Source organism: Pithys albifrons, chromosome 1, assembly GCF_047495875.1.
Source record: "Pithys albifrons albifrons isolate INPA30051 chromosome 1, PitAlb_v1, whole genome shotgun sequence".
Lineage (NCBI taxonomy): Eukaryota > Metazoa > Chordata > Aves > Passeriformes > Thamnophilidae > Pithys > Pithys albifrons.
This window is the reverse complement of record NC_092458.1, coordinates 59,217,824-59,235,567: the sequence shown is the minus strand read 5'-3', so window position 1 is coordinate 59,235,567 and position 17,744 is coordinate 59,217,824. Positions and strand designations below refer to the sequence as shown.

The 17,744-nt window shown below is 45.3% G+C and overlaps 1 protein-coding gene across 1 annotated transcript; it reads right to left on the bottom strand.

The window, feature by feature from the left end:
- Positions 1–14,446: 14,446 nt before the first annotated feature.
- MLNR (motilin receptor) lies at positions 14,447–17,734 on the bottom strand. The gene is made up of 2 exons (XM_071570822.1): positions 16,972–17,734; positions 14,447–14,760 (listed from the first exon to the last, which is right to left on the bottom strand). The coding sequence occupies exons 1-2, from the start codon at positions 17,732–17,734 to the stop codon at positions 14,447–14,449; spliced, it is 1,077 nt and encodes a 358-aa protein (XP_071426923.1).
- Positions 17,735–17,744: the final 10 nt, after the last annotated feature.

Below are 17,744 nucleotides of genomic sequence, written 5' to 3'. Positions count from 1 at the left end.
TTCTCACACTCACCACCCCACTCTGGGGCCAGCAGTGCCATGTCCAATCTCAGTTTAAAAATTCATTGACTACAAGTTACTTAGTTCTTTTACTAATTAGTATTCTACCTTCGATTGGTTAAATGATTCTCTCGCTTCTCAGCCTAATTATTCTGCATGCTCAGTCTTTCTCTGCTTTTGAGTTACTGGGTTTCTTGACTCACTGGGCTGTGAGTCCATGGCCACAATCTCCTCTTGCAGGAATTATCTTCTACCCAATTAGAGCTGATTTCTGCACAGTTGCTGAGTTGGCTTTGTTAGTTTTCTTTGTTATCTTGGGAGTTCTGCCAAATGTCCTTGTGACCCATAAATTCTGCATTATTTGTGCCCACTATCAGCAGTAAATTCCTATCCCTAAGCTTTATTAACCTTTCCCTAGGTCTGAATTCATTGAATCATGACAAACCCCAAACCTTAACGGGGCAATTCTACCACTAAGTAATTTATCATTCTAACACCTGGACATCAATATGAGCAGAAGGGGTTGTTTTTGACTCCCTGAGAACTCTGTTAAAAATAATGACTGTTCAGAGGAAGATCTGAAAATGCAGATGAAGTTACACTTGTGATGTTTGAAGGAACATTAAATCAAGATGCATTTGATGGTGCTCCTGAAGTAGCTGTCTCCAAAGTTTGAATTTTTTGCCAGTGCAGGAAAAATATGCATCTGAAAGTCATCTTCCCCTGATAGTTCTGGTTGTGGGTGTTTGTGCAAGTGCCATGGTTAATATATTTTAATTTCTTTGTACTTAGTTCAGATGTGGTTTAATTGAACTCAGTATTTTACCCTCTAAAGAGAATTCCTATTTATGTACTGCTATGGAAGTGTGAAAGAAGCCAAAGGAAGCCCAAGATTGATGTATCACTTCATGTCTATGCAAAATAAACTGTTGGCTACCTCATATCCGCACTGCTAGGAACTACTGTAAAACTGATGCTTGGCTGATGTTGGCTCTGAACAGCTGTGGTTGGCTGGGAAACAATTCTGGCTATCTCATGGAGTGGCCAAGTATGCAGTTACTGTATTTGCCTTGTGTGCCCCAGGGTTTCGATCACAGCTGGGCATGGAGGTGGGGTTTTTGGGGGTCAGTAAGCACAGAGTAAGTGGAAATCAAACTCACAGCAACACTCACCTGTAAGTTGCAGTTAGCTCATTGTGCCAGAGTTGTCCTCATAAGAGGGAAGGCAGCGGGATTTATAGATGTATCCCATCCTACACTGGTTTTTCATCTAATTATGATCTTGAATTTGAAAGCTGTCAGTGGACTGCCACTAAAGGATTTGCTGCTCCTGTTTGCCTCCCACCAAAAGCTGCAGGTAAAAGCTAGAGGGCAGTTAATGACAACATCTCTGTGGAGCATGAGGGTGCTCATTAACTCCAGGATCAAGAGAGACCATGTCATTCCCTAAAATCTGTTGAAAGGAGAATGGCACCAACCCTAATGCAGAAAGCATCTCTACCTAGAGGCTAAGTGTGCTTCTTTTGGCAAGATTACAGGTGAAAAGAGGATGGCAGTAATGAGTAAATGGGGTTCTTAGCCTTGCTGTCCCTTTTATATACAATTCAAGGCAATTCAGCCTTTCCAGTTAACAGCACGTTAGCCTCAGAGCTGCAATTCTGAATACTTTACAGGTCAGCAGGAATGTGTGGATGGGCCTTTTGCCCTTGAATCAGATCTGCTGGATAAACCTACTGCTTCTCTCAACATGTGCAGTTTGTTCCTGCATCTACATCCTGCATGTAAAACCAAATTGATTACAAATCAAATCTATTCAAGTGGTTGCTTAACACCACTTTCCCCCTTCTGCTTTTTGGCTTAGCAGACCCATTTGCTCAGATGTCTCATTCCAAGCACCCCAGAAGGCTCTCATTGCTGATATATTATGTTTTGATTTTATAGATTAGAGAAAGTTAAAACTCACTCTGCCAAAATGTCCTTTGGAAGATGTCGTGTCCTCTGTGTTCTCAGACGGCTAATGTGTTTCCCCTTGTCCAGGTACCTTGTGATACCTTCAGTGCTATGAAGCTGCTGCTGAATTTAAGGAACTTATCCTCTGGAATAATTTAATAGCCATTCAGTATAAAAGTGTTTGCAATGTTCATTCCAAATTTACTCAGATGTTTTTCTGGGCTTTTCTCGTGCTTCTTGTATTGCTGTCAGTACATTTTTACACCCTTATCTTGATGGTGTCAGTGGACTGAAAATCTCATTCACCATCACCACCTCTTTTGGGATTGAATTGCTGAGAAAACTTACTCCTGCATTGCAGTTACCTCCTTCACAGTATTTTTGTGTCTGTGCACTACAGGTTTTAGATCCTGGAATGTGGTTTCCTGCACTATCCTCAACCCTCTTCAGGCAGATGACTTTACACCTACCTCAAAATCTTAGCTGGAGTATCATGATACACAGTGAAGCCAATAATCTATTTAAAGACTAGTAAAAAGAACTTACTGTACTAATTCCTGGGGTTTTGAATCTTTATTAATCTCCAGGTGTTCCACTCTGACCACTGGTTTACCTTCTGGATTTAAAAATAAACCTCCTCTTCTTAGAAGATGCTGTCAAGCATCACTGGCTAAACCCATCAGTTTGTGTAGGAAATATCTGATATTGGTTTGTACCATACCAACACAACAAGCTGCTCTTTTTATCTCTGCAAGCCACATTTAAGGAGTTTTCTGCTGGGACTACATTTTTTGACAACTCATTAGAGCTTTTGCTCTGGTGCCAGGTAAAACCAGATACATCCTTCAGCCTCATCAGTCTGTTAAGTATGAAAAAATATCTAATAGTCTAGTAATTGAAATGACATTGAGCAAGCAAACAACCAGAAATTAACTACATTAATGAAAACAAGAGAGGAAAATAAATCCATTTATAAGCAAGAGGGCAATTTCTTCTTTTTGGTGCATGGCATTGAAAAGACTGCATTATCGTGTTGGAGAATATGCTCTTGCCTAGGGACAGTGGCATCTGCTGCTCCTCAGCTCAGCCACAGCTCAGTGCTCAGAGATGGGATGTACACCTGGGAGCTCAGACACTCCAGGCTTACAGAGCTGAGTTTGCTTGTGCTTTGTTCTCTGAATCCGCTGTGTTTCGGTAACTGTGCGTTGGTAACTTTGAATCATTATTATATCCTCAGCAGTAGGTAATAGAGTGAACCTTGCCATCAAATTCTGTTTCACTTCCACATCTTACTTCAATAAAACCTCTTTTTCTGGTACCTTTGGCAGTGATTCTTCAAGTGGTGTAATTCCCTTCCACTCCGTGACAACCTCAGTTGTGTCTACTTTCCTGTGAAGCTGTCCATGTGCCTGGCTTGTATCCCTGTTGGAAGCAGTGGAGGGTGGATGTTGCTATATAGTGAGAGTGACTTTATTTAGACTCAGTAAAGGCATGGTGTTGCTCTGGTATCAGAAAGGCAATCAGGTTTCGGCCACGTCAAGGTTATTGCAGGGTGGGAAAGGCTAATCCTGTGTCCATGCCCATGCCAGGTGCCCATATATCTGGAGTAGCTGCTGATTTAGATCATAAAAATTTATATTCAGCAGCTGAGTAACGAACCATTGCACCAGCAAGCCATATTAACCAACTGCATTTTATACCCATGTTATGCATCTAACCTGCAGTACTGTTTAAGTTTCCTTCAGATATCTGAATGTGCATACATACACCTTTGCAGTTATGATTTAACTGAGGTATTGCTATTGGGGTTTGAATCTCCAATGTTAATTAAAACAAATCAACTTTTTCCTCACCAACAAACATTTAGTGGTGCCCCACACATCAAAATGTCAAGATGCTATTTTATGTTAGAAACCATGGCTTGGGAAAAGATAAAAACACACCTTTCAGAAGAGTCAGGAATAAATGGCAAACCTTTTCCACATGTTTAAATTCTTTTAGGACATGTTTGTATAATTGATACAGATAGCAACCTCAGTATCACACAAACAAAACCTGTATAAATTAACTTGGAACAGATGTGCTTGCTTTATAAACAAAGATAGTGAAATATGTGCAGTGGAAAGCGAAAGATTTAGAGTGTGTGGTGGTAGGAGCATGATTTGTGATGGCTCAGATGATGAGCAGGGAAACCTGCCCTGAGCAGGAGCCTCTCCAAGAGCCTGGCCCTGGGTACATTACTGTGGGATTTCAGCTTATCTGCCAAGGCACAAGCCCAGGCACACTGGCTATGTCTAGATTTCAGTAGAAGGAATTGTAGTAGAAGAGCAATCTTTGAGGTGTCTGTAAGAAGTGTGCTTCACTGTTTTTTTTTGTTTCTATACAGTCTTTGCAGGTGGCTGTGTTGCCCAGGGGATTGACATGGTGGTTTTGCTGGACACATGGAAACTCAGGTCCAGTGCAAGTCATGTTTGTTACATACTTTCAATACAAAGTCTTGTCTGAAGCATCACATCCATAATACGGCACAGGGCTTGGACATCTTCCTGTCCCCTCTCCTGCCGTAGCTCACCCAGCCTGGGTTTCATGCTTTAACCTTGCTGCAAGTGGAGACCTAGGACGGTAACACTGGAGGGAGTGGGAGATCCAGGGCTGAGGGTTCAGCTCCTGGGGACACTCTGGCTCATGTTATTTCAGCTTCTGAAATACCCACTATGCCAGAAGGTGAGGCACTTTTGTGGTTTGTCCTGCTGGACAATCTGCAGGAAGGGTAACAAGGAGATGAACTAGAGACCTCCAAAAGCTTGGGCTTTAAGTCTCTGTGTCAGACTCTGTCTTTATTACTTGCTGCCTTTTTCATTGCTTTGAAAAACACCAAGATCAGGAATCATGTAAAAGGAACTTTGACCAACAATAAAGACAGAATCTGTGAACTCTACAACACGAAGGCAGCAAAAATGATTTTGCAAACCCTCCAACTCTCTGCTGCTGTATAAGTTGTAAGTGCTAGTCCTCATCTTGTGAGGGGACAGTTCAGTGTCATGCCATGCTGGTGGCATATGGCACCACTGATAATTGGCTTATGAACAGCTTTTTCCATGCTGGTCACTGAAAGCATCTCATGATGCTTCTTCCTTCCTCCTAACAGGGCCAGGTTTGTGCTGACAGCCTGGAAGTTACTGCTTCTGCAGTTGCCTACAGATATTTGGAGTCAAACTCTCACCGGTTCATACCTTCTAGCCTCTAAGGCTCAGTGGACGTGTTTTGGGAGGTGTTGAACATGCTTTGGCTGTGTTGGGTTCCTCCCAAATGACACCAAGCATTACGGGGGTCTTTTCGTGCTCAGTAACCACTTGGAGTTTGCTCCACTGGCTTCAGCATGAGTGTAAAGTCCTGGACTCTTCACACCAACCTGCCCTGTGAGTCTGTGACCTGAACTCATTCACAGTCATCTTCTCTGAGCTCAGGTGTGGGATTCTGCACCCTGACATTTGTGCAATAAAGCTCACGTGTAAATACCCCATAGACTGCCCAGCACAAAACCAGAACCCTGTCTGCTCTTCCAGTCTGCAAGCCAACAGAAACAGTTTCTTCTCAGATTGTCTTTTTGGACATCAGCTGTAATGCAGTGATGTGTGCTGGCAAAAGCTCTGGCTTAGTTTTTTCTCCCATTCTGTAACAGAATGACCTGTCAATTTTCCCTAGTTATGTATTTCCTTTGAAATTCTTGTCCCATGTTTTGGTGACAAGGAGGCAGGAATCCAATTTTGTTTCTGTATTTAGAAATAAATGCAGTATTCCTAGAGCTGAGTAAAATGAAATACATTTGACATTTCCACATACCGGTTGGCACACACACATATGCACTTTACAAAGCAAGAAGTGTCTGAGGAAAAGGAAACCAAATGAAAATGAGGATGCTGGCTATTACAAGTTCCTGACAAGAGCTGTTATTTCTCACCAACGGCTGCAAAAGAGACCCTGAAGAACAAATCAGTTAGTGAAGGGAGTATACGTAAGAAGGGAATAGACCATATGATGTAGAAATGGGTCTGGGTGGGTCCCGTTTCTGTGGTGGGAGGGTTCTGCTCCATGGGACAATCTCCTGCTGCTGTTTCATGTTTTCCTTTGCCTTTCCCCAGCTTGTCTCAGCCAGGACTGTTTTCAGCCAACCCCATCCTTCCCTGCTTCCTTCCCATCTCCAAGGATGGGAAAGGGTCTCCCTTCACAACAGGCACCATGGAAAGGAGCAAACATTTCTGTGTTGTGAGTCTGTCCCTTCTGCATCTTTATAGTAACTTCATGGAGGCAGAAAAACTGGCCTGCCAGTCCATGTGGGAGCAGACTCCCTTGTCTCAGCTCCCTTAGCACACAGTCTTGCTTTGGAGGAGCAGGATGTTGTGGGGCTGTGGATGAGGTAACTTCCTGGCACAGATATAGCCTGTTCGAGTTAGTCCAGCAGACTCTGCTGAAGTCTGTTGACATGAAGCACTGTGAAGAGGTAATGCCTACAAGCCTCAAATAAATTCCAGGGCTGGGAATGCTTCCTAACTTGGTGTCAGCAGAATTGAAACTCTGGAATAAGAAATGCCCTATGCCATGCTCAGCAGCTGCAGGAGGGGGAGACTCAGCCTCTCACCAGATTCCTCTTCTGTGGTTGTGGACAGCTTCTGCTTCCACAGGGTCAAAACACAACTTGTCTTTGGGGTCCATTTGCACAGCACAGACAAAAAGCAGATCTATATTCAAATTAGGGAACTGGTTTCCTCGTTAAGATGGGGGAAATCTGTTGCAAAGGAGCCACACGTTTCTTGGGCATATGCTTCCCTTTATAATCAGCTTAGCTACAGTCTGGGCACTGCTGGTATCCTTGATTTATAGCAGAAGCCAGGACATTTTTTGTTGCTTTCAAAGGTTTCCTGAAATTGTTTTGCAACCTCTGCAGAGCTTCAGAGTGCAGAAACATTACACAGAATTACACAGAGTATTCTGAGCTGGAAAGGACCCACAAGGATCATCAAGTCCAGGTCTTCAGTAAATGGTCCATACAGGGATTGAACCTGCTTGAAGAGTACTGAAGCGCATGGCACAACAACAGGCAGCTGTCACGGGCTCCATGAGCTGACAGCAGAGCTGAGTTTATGAGAGCACTGACACAGAGCTGACTTCTTTTGCTGTGGTGACACACTGCTTCTTCTCACATAGAATATGTTAAATAAGTTCTGGGAGGGAAAAAACACTTACTTTTATTCTTTTGCTACCATTTATCCCTTACTCTGGGCGGTGTTGCTGTCATGTCTGATACAGCAACTGCACCACCCTCCAGAGGGCTCTGAGTGCCTAGTGTTGCATCAATACACTGGTGGCGGTTCTCCTTCTGTTCTGGATAAATACACCCTCTTATTTGGCTTGCATTTCTGTCACTCCATACTGGAGTGATACAGAGAGAGTGATTGGACATTGGAATGGACTGCCCAGGGAGGTGATGGAGTCACCGTTCCTAGAGGTGTTTAGGAAGAGGCTGGATGTGGTGCTTAGTGCCATGGTGTACTCGACCAGGTGGTGTTGCGTTGGGTCATAGGTTGAACTCAATGATCTCAGAGGTCTTTTTGAACCTAGCTGATTCTGGGAATCTGTAAAGCAAGGGCTTTACATGACCTTCATATCTTGGAGAAAAATCTACGCAGCTGTTTGTAAGGGTTAATCTTTTTTAAAAGCAGCTCACGTGGAGTTGGTGTTAAAAACTTCAAACAACTTTAACATGAGCTCTTCGAGGCTCACAGCTTACAGGGATAGCCTGTGGTCGAAGCATCTGGCTCACTCACCACCAGCCTCTGGCAGTCTGGATAAGCCCCCCAGCACAGATACTTGTCACACACAACTTCTGAAGGAGAAATAAATTAATCCACTTGGTGAGTTCTAGCTGGAAGGAGGAAAGGGAAAAGGAGGGAAAGCAGACAGTGTTATCTGTGCTCCACAGAGAATGGAGGCAAATGCCACATGAAGTCCAAAGGCGGAGATAGAAGTAGAAAGGGCTCACCTTGGAAAAAGTGTGTCATGCGGATGGTGTGATCCGAGGGGAAGATAAAGCAAGGGAAAGGCAGGACAGAGTTGTGAGCCCCACTGCTCTCTGTCCTCTCCCTGGGTATATGCCACCCCCACCCTGGGTATATACCCTTGGAGCTCTGCTGTCCAAGGAGGCCTTGGGGCCCCCAGGCTCTTTGAAGGAGACTGAGGCAATGTGCAGGGAAGCTCTGATCCTGGGTGCAGGGGGCTGAGGACACTGATTTGGATGCACCCAGCCCCAGGACAAACAGAGCAGTGGGTGTTGCTGCTTGGAGCTGCTGCAGGAGGAGGGTTGGAACTCATCTCTGTTACGCACTTCCCAAGCTGAACAGCTTTTTTTTTTCTCCCAAAGCTGGCTTTTCGAAATGCTCTGGAAACCTTATGCTGAGGGCTCTCATCTGTCTTGTTGTCCTGTCATGAGAAGCACTGAGCCTTCATCAGTAATTAACAATAATACAACAACTGGACTTGAGCTTGTGGAAAATCCTGTGCTTTGCCTCATGAGAAAATCTTTTAAGATCGACTGATACAAAGCACACAAGAGGTTTAATTTCATATCTGCCCTCTAGTTCCTCAAATGCAAACCTTGTCTCCAGCTGCAGTCTTTTCCCCCAGTTTTCTTCTGAGCTCCAGGAAATCCTCACCAAAGTCCAAGTGCAGCATCACAGGTACCCAGGAACACATAGCAACAGTCAATCAGTTTGTAAATAGTTCCATAAAGCAGTGAAACATACCTTTGGATACTACTTTTATCATAGAACAGGCTTATTTTGGTGAAGTTAAGCCTGTTCCTAAATCAAATAGAAGGGGCTGTCCCAGGTCACAGCCAAGGCTATATTCACTCGGTTAAGCTAATTCAGATGGGGCAGTCCCGAGGCAAAAATGAGAGCACTCTGGGCTCTGAATCCCAAGGCCCTGAGTTCGAGTCTCAGTGGGACCGACCCCTGGCAGTTCAATGCCTCCCTGCCATCCCATTCCGTCACATCTCGGATGCTCAGCAGGGTCAGCCCCGGTTAGTACCGGGTGCTGTGACAATCCCGAGGACTTCACTGTCACTGTCCAAGCTCGCTCGGCCGTGGCCGAAGGACCTCAGGAGTTAAACGGTGGGACCAGTTCTGCGCACGCTGTGCCTCACCTAAAACATCCACTGTGCAGGCTGCAAGGGCACGTGGGGAGAGCCCTGCCCAAATCTGCGTTCACGAAGTTCGTCCATACATACAAGCTAATTCAGAGCAGTTTGGGTCACACCTGAGTCATTTGATACCTGTTTCTTTTTCTTCTTACTTTGTATAATCTCTTTATCTGATTGTTGAGATGGCCTCAGGCTTTGTGTTCCCTGTGGGAACAATGCAGCACAATAACAAACAGGATTTTAAGGGGATGGCTGTAGGGAGAAAATGTGTCCCTGCACCTCTCTGTTTGTCAGGCCAGCTGCACATGGCCCTTTAAGACAGCAAGTAAAAGAGCAGCTTTGAACTTGGAAGGTCTTTATTCACCAAAAGATCAGTTGCTGTAAGCAGGCCAAACCTCTACAAACCAGCGATAGTGCCCCTCTGGCCAGCTGTTCCTTTTAATTATTATTATTCTAATTGATACATAACAGAGAAAAACAGACAGCAAAAGCATTTTTGATTTACAGGTCAAGGCTGAGAGTCTGCTGTATGAAGAGGGCAGGTGACACATGGAGGATGGGGAAGAAGGTGACAGTCCCCTTGCCCTGCCCTGATACTAAAATCCCCCAGAGAAGGCCAAGCAGGGAAGGAGTTGCTGCTCTGTGTGCATCCCTGAGAGGGTCTTCACTGCTGTCCCAGGCTCCCTGCAGCATTGTGCTTTTTCCATGGAAAGGAAAAAAGCTGGTGCTGCTATCTGGTCTCTGGCAATTACTTTTTGGAATGACAGTATTTGGAAATTGATGTTTAAATGTTTCAATTCCTTGCAGGGGGTGCCCTTGGAAGAAATCTTGTTTTGTTGGTTCACATGACTTCTGAAGAGACAGGGAGAAGGAAAATAGGACTGGTTTGCATTATTTTTTGTAAAATTATTTGTAAATGGTATAACAATTGGTTAAAAAACCCAAATGCAGGTGTTCCACAGGACCAGAAGAACAATTTCTTTTCAATCCAGAAAAAAGTTTTAGTTAAAACTGAGTAGATCATATGTATGTATGTGTTTGCTTGATGAGAAATAAGCAATAAACTGTGAAGTGTCAACTTGCTGCGCATGACAGGTGCTTTGACTCCTGTGTGATGATCAACACATGTAGATCAGGCTGTACCTGATTAAATAGAGGAGAGAAATGTTGGTTCTTACAGAAAGAAATAACTAGTTTTCCATGTTTATTTTAGAACAGAAATCCAATTTTTAGAATAGATATCAAATATCTATTGTCTAATATATATAGTATAATAGATATTAGATTTAGAGTCACGGTAAGTGAAATGGTGATATAGTGTTACCATGCTGAAAAATGAAAATGAAATTACAGCAGAGCCAGGTCATATTATGCCCCACATTTATTGCAAAGTTACATACACCACGTACAGCTGCTTAATAAATATGGAAATTAGGTAGTAGGAAATAAGAAGAGTGATGGGGAGTGAGTTTCTGACACTTGCACCAGCATTGCCCATTGCAGTGGCTGCTGCTTTCACTGTTTCCCTTTTGACTATTAGAACGTACCTGGGTCGTACCAGCAGGAACACTTGGCTGAAGGCAACAGAATATGCAACTATGTTTTCCAAATAATTCCAGCAGCTTTGTTTATGCCTTCTTAGAGGGACAGTCTAACAGATGTGACAAGCTGCTGACTTAAAAGCAGGTATTAATAAATTTATTAAGCAGTTGAAGCGGCATCAGCACGGGCCTGCAGGAGGCTGGATGTGCAGGCAGCCACGGGCAGATCCCGTACTAATGATCTGGTTATCAAAGACCATCACTCTGCTTTCTCTGTCACAACTGTTTAGACTGTAAAGCTTTCAAAAGCTTCATGTGTCTGCATCAAATTAGGAAGATTTTGCACATGCACCTCCTTCCCAGAAAACGGTTTCCATGGATTTTCCTGGTGTCTTTTCTCAACTTGCCCTTAAGCTACCATCTCTTTTTCCTCCTTCCTTTTTTTCAGATGCAATGCTGGGCACCCAGCAGCTTTGTAAGCATGGGGCAGACACTCAGGAGGCAGAGCCCGAGGCTGCAGGACCCTGCAGCACTGGAGCTGGTGGGACTGGGCAGCATTCCCCTGTGACCCCACTGCTGGGGGCTGAGCTGTGGCTTTGGGCTACGGTGCCTGGGAGCACTTCCTTTCCACTCTGTTAAGAAAATACTGTCCACATGGTTAAGAATGAATGTTTTACGCCCCTTTCATTCCCCTAATTTTGGTTTCATGCTGTCCTCAGTACAACCATGGTCTAAAAGTCTCCAGGGTCAGTCACAGACTGTGTCAAATCACCGATTTTCTCTCCTGTGATTTTCAACATAACTAAGTGTGCTTTTTAAAAAGACAGACCATCTTGCCATGCTTTAACCCTAACCCTAACCCCAACCCTAACCCTAACCCTAACTCAGTTTTGTCATCCATTCTTTATGCTTTTCTTCACACACACATCCCCTGGCTTTTCTCTCCCTTGTTAAAATTATCATTTCTTTCTCTCTGCCTGTCAAAGTTCCTCTGCACCGCTAGTCCATTTTCCTTTGTATTTTATAGCCTACATGGCACAGACACTACTTCTGAAATACTTCTTAAAGGTAACTTGGCTGCACCTGGACACAGAGTTCCTGGGAATAAATGCTATTTTTTTTTTTAATTTACAACATCCCTCTTTACATGATTCAGTACTGACCACCAGAGACAGCAATGCCTGATTAATTCAGAGGATACACCCCAAACTTCATCTATTTCCTAAGCACTTGCTCTGGTGGGTAGAAACCATTATAAAAAAGACACTGCAAGCTCGCGAGTGTGGTTTGCTGCCCATGTTATTTTACCAAGCAGACAAAGAGGATATTTATAACAGGTATGCAAGTGAGTTTCCCAGAAACCCATACCATTTCCAGAGTCTGCCACCGGGAGCAGAGTCCTGCTGCTGTGGTGTCCAAGGTGGAGCAGGAGCAGCCCAAGCCTGAAGTTCCCTGCAGGAACAAGGCCCCCCATGAGCAGCTTGTGAGCCGTGGTGTCCTGGCTGTGAGGGACTGGCCCCGGACACCCAACACACACAGAAAGCAGAGTAGTGCCAGAACTCCAGGTTGTTCAGGGCAGCATCCCACCTGGGCATTTCCCTTCTCCTGCTCACACCTTGTGCTGGTGGTGTGCTCTCGAGGAAATTTCTGCTGGGCAAGTGTTTGTTTACCTCCCTATGCAATTTAGTAACTATTGATAAAGGAAAAGCCATTATCAGTTGACGACAGGCACGCAGAAGAATCTCCACGTCCACATATAAAAGTGACAAAACTTTTTTTCCCCTTGGCCTACACACATTTACAAAGATTACTGTTAATAATTTGTCTAAAACCCACAAATTAACAGCTGTTCTTTTAAGATAACCTAACATTTTAATGACACCCCTCAGCAAAAGCAACACAGCACAAGCCCTGCAGACAACTGCTCTCCACCAATATGAAGCCAACAGAAGAAGAAAAAGGAAGCTTAATGTCTGTGCAGGGAGATAGGAGATTTTTTCTGTCTATATTTTTTTATTCGGTGACTCAAGAGTTACAGATTGTTTAATGGAGAACTGGTCACATTTTTAAAACCCAGAGAAGGCTTGGGTTCAACTCTGCCATGTTGGGACCTCTGAGCCAGCTGTTCAATTCTGTTGAATTGATCTGGACAGGCTGGATTGATTCACTGAGGCCAGTTGTATGAGGCTCAATAAGGCCAAGTTCTGGGTCCTGTACTTGGGTCATGACAACCCCATGCAGTGCCACAGGCTGGGGACAGAGTGGCTGGAGAGCAGCCAAGTGGAAAAGGACTTGAGGGTGCTGGTTGACAGTGTCTGTACATGAGGCAGTGTGTGCCCAAGTGGCCAAGAAGGCCAGTGACATCCTGGACTGTATCAGGACTAGTGTGGCCAGCAGGACCAGGGCAGTGTTCCCCTGTACTCAGCACTGGTGAGGGCACTTCTTGGGTACTGTGTCCATTCTGGGACCCTCAGCTCAGGAAGGACACTGAGGTGCTGGAGTGTGTCCAGGGAAGGCTCTAGGCAGCAAGTCATAAGAGGAGCAGCTGAGGGAGCTGGAATTGTTTAGCCTGAAGAAAAGGAGGCTCAAGGGGGAACCATGTAACTTTCTACAACTACCTGAAAAGAGGAGGAGTTAACAGAGAAGCAAGGGCAAGTATAGACATACCACCAGTGATGCTCCTATAAGTGCAGTTCCACTTCATCAGTTCTGGTCCAGATTTATATCGCTATAGCCAGGAGGTAAAATGCACAGATGCAATGATTCTCCAGAGAAACCAGTGCTGCAGCTCCTTCTAACTTTTTCTCATAACAAGCCTCCTTCCTAAATTCTACAGCCGAAATTTGCATTCAACATCTCTGGAGCAGAATTTTAGTGGGTTGGTTCCTACCTTGCAGTGCAGCCTTATGCAGCAGTAAGTCCTGGGTGCAGTCCAGTGTCTTTGGTGATGAGTCTTGTTTGTGGCAAGACGGGTTAACTTGGCATATTATTTGCACACACAGTACACAGCGTGACACAGTGAAGACTGGAGACATACCACTAACACTTGCCAGACACTACACATCTATCACAGCCAAGTGATTTGCAGTATCTAAACTCTTTTAGATCGAAGGGACTGGTTGTTAGCATAGTAAGTAAGAGACCTTATTTGATCACATGGGTCAGGCAAAAAGGATTAAGCTCAGAAGGTGCTGTGTGGTGCAGGTGCTTTCCTAAGGGAAGAGTTAGCGAAACTGTCCAAGAAAGTTTCTTCAAGACTACAAGACCAGGTATTAAAAACATATAGCTCCTTTTCCAAGGCTGTTCAAGTTGGTGGGCAATTTCTTTTTGCATCCATCTCCTTGAGAGTCTGCGTTTTGTAAAATCTCATTTATAAGAAATTTTAAAATGGCAAAAGTTGTCTGGCAGTTTAATCCATTACTGCACCCAAGAAGTGCTCCTTTACAGTCTTGATGTTATGATTTTTAGAAAATACCAGAAATGGCACAGAACTGTGGCAATGAACAACATGGAATAAAGTAAACCACAGTTTTAGTGGCAGTTGACTCCATCTTTTCCTATTGAGTTATCATCTCTCATGAGTTGCACCTATTTTATGGTGCCTGCTTGCTCTGTCAACCAAAACACAGGTACTCCAAATTACAAACAGTTATGAAATACTGCTTGCCCTAACAAATGTCCATCCTTCTGCAACTCTGCTGTGGAAAGGAAGTTCTCTTCCTTTGGCAAGAATGCCTGAAAAAGTGCCGGCTGCAGTCTCAGAAGCTGGTGGTGCAGTCATTCCTTGTGCTGGCACTGGTCTCTGTGTAGCCACCAGCATCTTTGGTTACTGTGAAAGCCCTTTCTGCAGCTCGGTGTGGCAACAGCAGCTTGAGGGCTGCTGCCCTGTACTTCTTTGAAATGAGGTTGTAGAGGACAGGGTTGATGGATGCGCTCAGGTAGAAAAGCTGCAGAGCAAAGACGTTAAAGTACTGGGAGAACAGCATGGTCCTCATGTCCCGGGTGTTTATAAATATGATCCTGCCAATGTGGAAAGGCAACCAGCAAATTACAAAGGCCAGAACCACCACAGCTATAAGACAAAATAACATATGCGGCAGTTAAGGAGTGAGCTAACTTTTCAACCATCCAGTAAACTAAATTTTATGTGGCTGATTTTCCAAGTTCTTCTAACTGATACAAATGATATGTAAAAATAATGGCATTAAATTGTTGGAAAACCATGCAAATGGGAATAGCATCAAATCTGACTGTTAGTCTGGATTAAAAGGTAACTGATAAAATCTTAAACTAACCCATAAGATGAATTTGCTGAGCAAAATGTAAACAACCAAGAGTGGCATAACATCCCTATAATAACATCAGGCACAACAGAGATTACCCTTGGCAATGTCTGTAAGGCCACATATGCAATATGAAAACAAAAGTCAGAATATGAAGAGGTGCTTTTGTGGAAGCTCCGCAGCAGCTCCACTTGTTGCAGAGTTGTTTGAAATGTCTGTATCACCAAAAAAGACCAGGCCCCCCCCTCAGTCACCCAAGCTCCCACAGAATTCACACTATCACAGGATGGCATCTAACAAAGATTTTCCAGCGTAGTTGGGCTATTGATTTTTTTCCACTCAAGCTCCTACATGTATCCCCAGACAATTACTGCTGGAGACAGATATTTCACTAGACGGATCTCTAGCCTGAGTCACTTCAGCTGTTCTCCCGGTCTTGTTTTGCATTTTAGCACAGTGCAAACAAATACACTCTTGCAAAGGCAACACAGCAGAAGCAGATGAGGAACAATTAAATAATCATGTTACTGAATTGATATATTTTTAATTATTTTTGTTTATAAATGCATGTAAGTAAAACAATCATTTATGGAGCATTCTCTGTGGTTCTCAGAGCTTAAAAAAAGGGATATAGCCAAAGAAAGCTTATGTCTGATATACACCACACACATAGTGCTGCTGGCTCTTCAAGATAAGGGAGCATTGGCTGGTGTAGTGGGTACTGAGGAGATCATGGGTGTTTCTACTGGAAAATCTTGTGCCTACTTTAATGTAAATACCTTCGTCAATTAAGTCAGTGAAATTCTCTCAGGCTTATTAGTTCCTTTCCTCTGATACTCTATTTCCATCCAGCTGATTACTTATCCTTGATTTACTTACTTATACGTGGTGAAAGAAGTCTCCTGTGTAGCACATAAAAACTACACTAAAAGCATAAAGAAAAAAATAACCAGGGCATTTTGTTCTACACTGCTTAGTCAATGGTTGGACTTCTTTTTTCTTTCCTTTTCTTTCCCCCTCCCTTTTTTTTCCCCCTTCAGACTGGTCACTACTTACAAACTTTAAAGCCCCAGAGAAGAGTGTCTATGTATGATTAAAAAAATAAACTAAAACTGAACAGCATCCTACATCTGTAGGAAGTGCTCCAGTATGAGGTGATTTGTCTTCAAACAGCTCATAGTGGTTAAGTGGCTGTTTTTCAGCCTCCTTGGGCAACCAGTGGATTTACTCCTAGGAGAGCTACAAATGACTGCTAAGGAAATCAAACATTTTTCAGAAGCAAAGATTTTCTATTCAGAGGTGCTGCTGCCTGCTGGAAGAGACTACTGATGTTACCATGGTTTTCCTGATGTTGCAGCCTATACCTTGCCCTTGGTTCTGCTGAGGGAGCTGGGGTTGTTTAGCCTGGAGAAGAGGAGGCTCAGAGGTGACCTCATCACTGTCTAGAACTACCTGAAGGGAAGTTATAGCTAGGTGGGTGTTGGTCTCTTCTCCCAGGCACTCAGCAATAAGACAAGGGGGCAGAGGCTCAAGCTCTGCCAGAGGAAATTTAAGCTGGAGATCAGAAAAAAATTCTTTCCAGAGAGAGTAATCAGGCATTGGAATGGGCTGCCCAGAGTGGTGGATTCACCATCCTTGGAGGTTTTTAAACTGAGATTGGACATGGCACTGAGTGCCATGATCTGGTAAATGGACTGGAGTTGGACCAAGGGTTGGACTTGATGATCTCGGAGGTCTTTTCCAACCCAATCGATTCTATGATTCTACGATTAATTCGGCACGAGGGTATTTTTCTATAAAAGGCACTCATGCTGCTGGACGTACAGTGCCACACGGGTGCAGCGTCAGTTGCGAGGGAGTGACATCCCTGCCGTGGCAGCTCCCGAGAGCACGAATGGGCATGTCCCCCTGTGCCATTCCCTATCCCGGTGGGAGCAGCAGGTGCTCCAGCCCCGGTGCTAACCCCAGCCCCAGCCCCACGGGATGGTGCAGGGACTCACCTAGGACCTTGGCCGTGTGGCGGTGCCCCTTGTGCCGGAGGGCCGCGCTGGGGCGCAGGCGGGCGCTGCTCCGCCACAGTTCGCGGCCGATGAAGCCGTAGAGGACGCTGAGGCAGAGCAGGGGCAGCACGAAGTAGCAGGTGGTGACCCAGACCATGGTGGCCAGCAGCCCGGACTGCACGGCCTGCGGCGTGGGCTTGCACTCGCGGCTGAAGGCCGTGTGGTTGTCGGGCTGCTCCACGCCGACCAGGAAGAAGAAGGGGCTGGCGGAGAGGAAGGCGAAGACCCAGAGCACGCCGATGATGGCCTTCACCCGGCGCTTGGTGACGACCACCTTGGCCTTGAGCGGGAAGCAGATGGCGAGGTAGCGCTCCACGGTGAGGGCGCTGATGTGCAGGATGGTACAGTAGGTGCAGCCCTCGCTGAGGTAGTGCGAGAAGCGGCACAGCAGCTGCCCGAAGATCCAGGGCCGGGAGCGCCAGAGGCGGTAGAGGTCGAAGGGCAGCCCCAGGAGGATGAGCAGGTCCGAGACTGCCATGCTGCCCAGGTAGAGGTTGGTGGTGGTCTTCATGTCGCGGCAGCTGCGGATGACCAGCACGGTGAGCACGTTGCCCGCCACGCCGAGCACGAGGAGCCCCAGGCAGATGGCAGTGACGGGGACCAGCACCCACAGGGGCAGCGCCAGGCACAGCCGCTCGTCGCAGGGCGGCCACGGCCACGGCCAGGGCTCGCCGTCGCTGCCGTTCCCGCCGCCGCCCCGCATCCCGCCGGAG